This window comes from Sphaeroforma arctica (genome assembly GCF_001186125.1).
Source record: "Sphaeroforma arctica JP610 unplaced genomic scaffold supercont1.162, whole genome shotgun sequence".
In the NCBI taxonomy this organism is placed as follows: domain Eukaryota; class Ichthyosporea; order Ichthyophonida; genus Sphaeroforma; species Sphaeroforma arctica.
Window position 1 is genome coordinate 90,085 of NW_014040396.1, and position 3,631 is coordinate 93,715.

Genomic DNA, 3,631 nt, shown 5'->3' on the forward strand with positions numbered 1-3,631 from the left:
TACAAATATCCACACCCAAACCCACACCCGCACACACACCCGCGCGCACACACACACACACTTTAATATGTATACTTTTATTATTTATTATATATATATATATATATAGAAGCACGTACTGAGTACATCCTAATATATCGGTGAAATAAAGAAACGATCACAAAACCAAAACAGTACCTTGTGCCTGAGTAGTTAGGCCTGGGTCGGTGGTCAGCGTATTTTCCGCCGGCCCCTGAATGTGACTGTTTGGAGAAATATCCATCTGAAGAAACTAATTCTTAATACTTGCTTCTCGTTCATCATTGATTTAAACTCGATTTCTAATTTAACAATCCATGATTGCCTCTACTCACTAAGTGTTTTTTTTGTCTATTTTTGATGTGGGTTGCAAAGTAAGCGTTATTGTCGATGATATGGCTTGATAGCAGATACTCGTACAACCTGATGTGAGAGCTTAATTCAAAGTCTCCCGAAATCAGTTGAGCTGCAAGGTTAACAATTTGAAATCTATATTGCTAATTATGAGACAGGACACAACTGTTCGATATGGTATAGAGCTTAATATTCACAATTGTGTTGATCGCTATGTGTTAGTATACAGTTAACGCCGATATAGATTTATATACAGATATATTTTATATATATTGTATATATTATATATTATTATTATTTAGTAGTTTCGTCACTGGCACTGCCATATCACCCGTGTGTTTTCTTGATTCGAGTCTTCCTATGAAAATGTATATTTTTAGGGCACCAGCGACATCGACAAGCCACTGGCCAGCACTTTGACAAATATGGATTCCCACAGACCCACACCCATTTCTCGGCCAAAACAAACCCTAAAAGCCAAGGAGGACCTATAACTATAAATGTCTTGTTTTTAGGTCTCTTAGCTCACGGCTCATGGACAATGTCTGATATCTTGATTTTGCCAGGATACATCAAGCTATTCATCCATTGGTCAGTATTAAAATATACCAGCTTCAAAATTCTTTCTCAGTGGCTATTTAATTATAGTACATGTTAAAGCTTATTACTGATTGGCCTAAAGACCTGACAAAGACGCGACTTCATAGCAAACTAGTTTCCGACCCGTCGCGATATGTCTTCTTAGGAGAATAACATGACGTAAATCGGACTTCTGACTGTAATAAAAGACATAGCGTCCGGACGTGTCGTCATAGAGAAGTAGTTTCCGACGGACTCAACATGCCGTCACAGCGAAAAGTGCTGTCTTAAACCAGCCCGGCTGAAGACTGAAGTCCTGAACCCCTTCCAATTTATTATAAGCTTTGGCGCGTATTGTCAAACTGCACACACATCACACATGTATTACATAAGTAATCACGACTGGGATTTGAGAAGCCGCGGGGACTGAAAGCGAATAATCATCGGGACAATTTATTTATTCATATTCAGACTAAAAGTAGTAAAAGATGTCTCAACCAGTACACGCCCTTAGCCCTATCACCATGAAATACACACGTATACACACTCACATACACACACTCTTTTCTTCAATTTTCCATCTCTCGCTCGCACACACACACACTCTCTCTCATTCACATTCACACCCACACTCACCCACACTCACATTCACACCCACACTCACCCACACTCACATTCACATTCACATCCACACTCACACTCACACTCACATTCACACTCACGCTCACAATCCCTTTTACTTTCATGTTCACGTTCACGTTCACACTCACGGTCAACTTTGAGTGTGAGTGTGAGTGTGAGTGTGAATGTGCATGTGGGTGTGAGTGAGTGAGAGTGAGAGTGAGTGTGAGTGTGGGTGTGAATGTGGTTAAGTGTGTGTCTTTTGCCCCATTTTTAGACCCCGCTCTCTAGAGAGACGAGATACTAGTAGAGAAGGTATCTTATTCTTAAAACAAGACATTTGTAAAAATGAGCAGATAAATTACCCCCTCTATTCATACGCATTCAGTCCCAACGGCGTCCCAGCAGTGATTTGTTGAGTTGGCAAAAGCAGCCTTAACGCCTAACGGTCGCAGTCTTCAGACTTCAGCCTTCAGGTGAGGTGCCGTATATGAATTTAGAGAGTACATAGAGACATTCGAATTGTGATGACAGAGGAGAATTTTTTGTGAACAGTGACGATTTAGGTTTCTGAAACAGGATTGGAGATTGTTATCATTTATATATAGATACATTTCTTTGTTGCTATTCTTTTAATTCTTTGTATTTCTTTCTAGAAACAAATAATTTATAAGTGTGTCACTCCTGACTCAGTGACTGTGTGACTGTATGACAGTGTGAGTCTGTGAGACTGTGACTCCGTGACTGTGTGTTGGTTCTGAGTTCGTTAAATTCAAATCTTGGTTTTTTTGTTGTATTTATTAAAAAAAGAAAGAAAAAAAAAGAAAAAATATAAGGCTATGGAACTCAGAGAATTGTCTCGGATAGTCATAAATACAATGAAAGCAGGGCCAGGACAGGGAGGAGTCACGGCCCCACGCCCACGGGCCACGCCAACCACGTTACAACAGCCTGGCGCCTGCCCAGTGCCCACAGCCCCACACACACTCACAGGCACAGAGAGTCATCAGATGATCAGAGTCACTCTCACTGTCTCGCATACATTTCACAGACTGTCACGGACCACAGTAAATAAACTGTACACTGAATAACTCATAAATAACCCCTGTAACCACAGGGGCAGTGGGGCACAGGCGCACCGCCCAAACCAGTGAAACCTCGAACCTGAAACCACACTTCCAGTCTTCCACTTTCTCATTTTATTTATTATGAGTTTTTTTTGGAGGTGCTCTTTTTTATTTAGAACATAATTCAGCTATTTTTATAAAATACATGGAGCATTTTATTTATACTTGTTTGTTTGTTTGTTTTTTAAACTTATATAAAAATATATAGATATATAAATACAGCCGTACATATTCCAATTTCCAGGTAAAATTCACTCGAGTCTACACAATATTTACTGAATACACCGGGAATCCTGGATGAGAGAATTGCCGCTTTGCCAGTGTACACAACATATTTTCTTAAATACAATATAATGAAGCGTTTGAACGGAAACGTTAAGTACCGTCATTACCCGTATACCTACGTCATATATATATGTATATATATCAAAATAAATTCATAGGCAGAGTTATCCTAAGATCACGCCATATATATTTACATCAGGTAATGAATCTAAGCTGCAAGCATGTCTAAAACCTTGCCAGGCCTTACGCATCTTACGAATACGGCCGTTGCAGGATTTGATTTCGATTCAGAAACAAAGATTGATCGCCATCATTCCGACTCAGGTGAGAGACCCTCGCCTAATCTAGACAATATGTCAAATAAGCTTGGTAGGGACAGAGCTGGAAGCGCCAGCGCAATTCCGAAGACAATTAAGGAGAAAAGAGATTCTTTCTTCAAATATGCTAAATCGAGATGGAGAGAAAACAGTTTTTCTCTGAACAAGAGCAAGCAGGAGAACGATGACTGCACCAAGGGCCTCGACGTCCAAAAGTAAGTTTGCCTCTTGTTATATTGATATGTAGACCTTGGTATGCGAGTATGAGGGACGTAGTGCAGATTAATCTATTCACCACAGAAAAAGTGTACAGACAGTTGCAAGTGCTAC

At 40.0% G+C, this 3,631-nt stretch overlaps 2 protein-coding genes across 2 annotated transcripts in view; one reads left to right on the forward strand and one right to left on the reverse strand.

Annotated features, from left to right (window-relative positions):
• SARC_03255 (hypothetical protein) overlaps positions 1–610 on the reverse strand; it is a 16,923-nt gene extending 16,313 nt beyond the window's left edge. Inside the window, exon 1 of the mRNA XM_014302956.1 lies at positions 178–610. Coding sequence (XP_014158431.1) covers positions 178–262 — 85 coding nt within the window. The 5' untranslated portion in view covers positions 263–610. The remainder of the gene's footprint in view (positions 1–177) is intronic.
• A 2,595-nt stretch (positions 611–3,205) lies between these two features.
• On the forward strand, positions 3,206–3,520 carry SARC_03256 (hypothetical protein; the record flags this gene model as incomplete). The annotated part of the gene is made up of 1 exon (XM_014302957.1): positions 3,206–3,520. One exon carries the CDS (start codon positions 3,206–3,208, stop codon positions 3,518–3,520), a length of 315 nt encoding a protein of 104 aa, XP_014158432.1.
• Between the last annotated feature and the right edge of the window lie 111 nt (positions 3,521–3,631).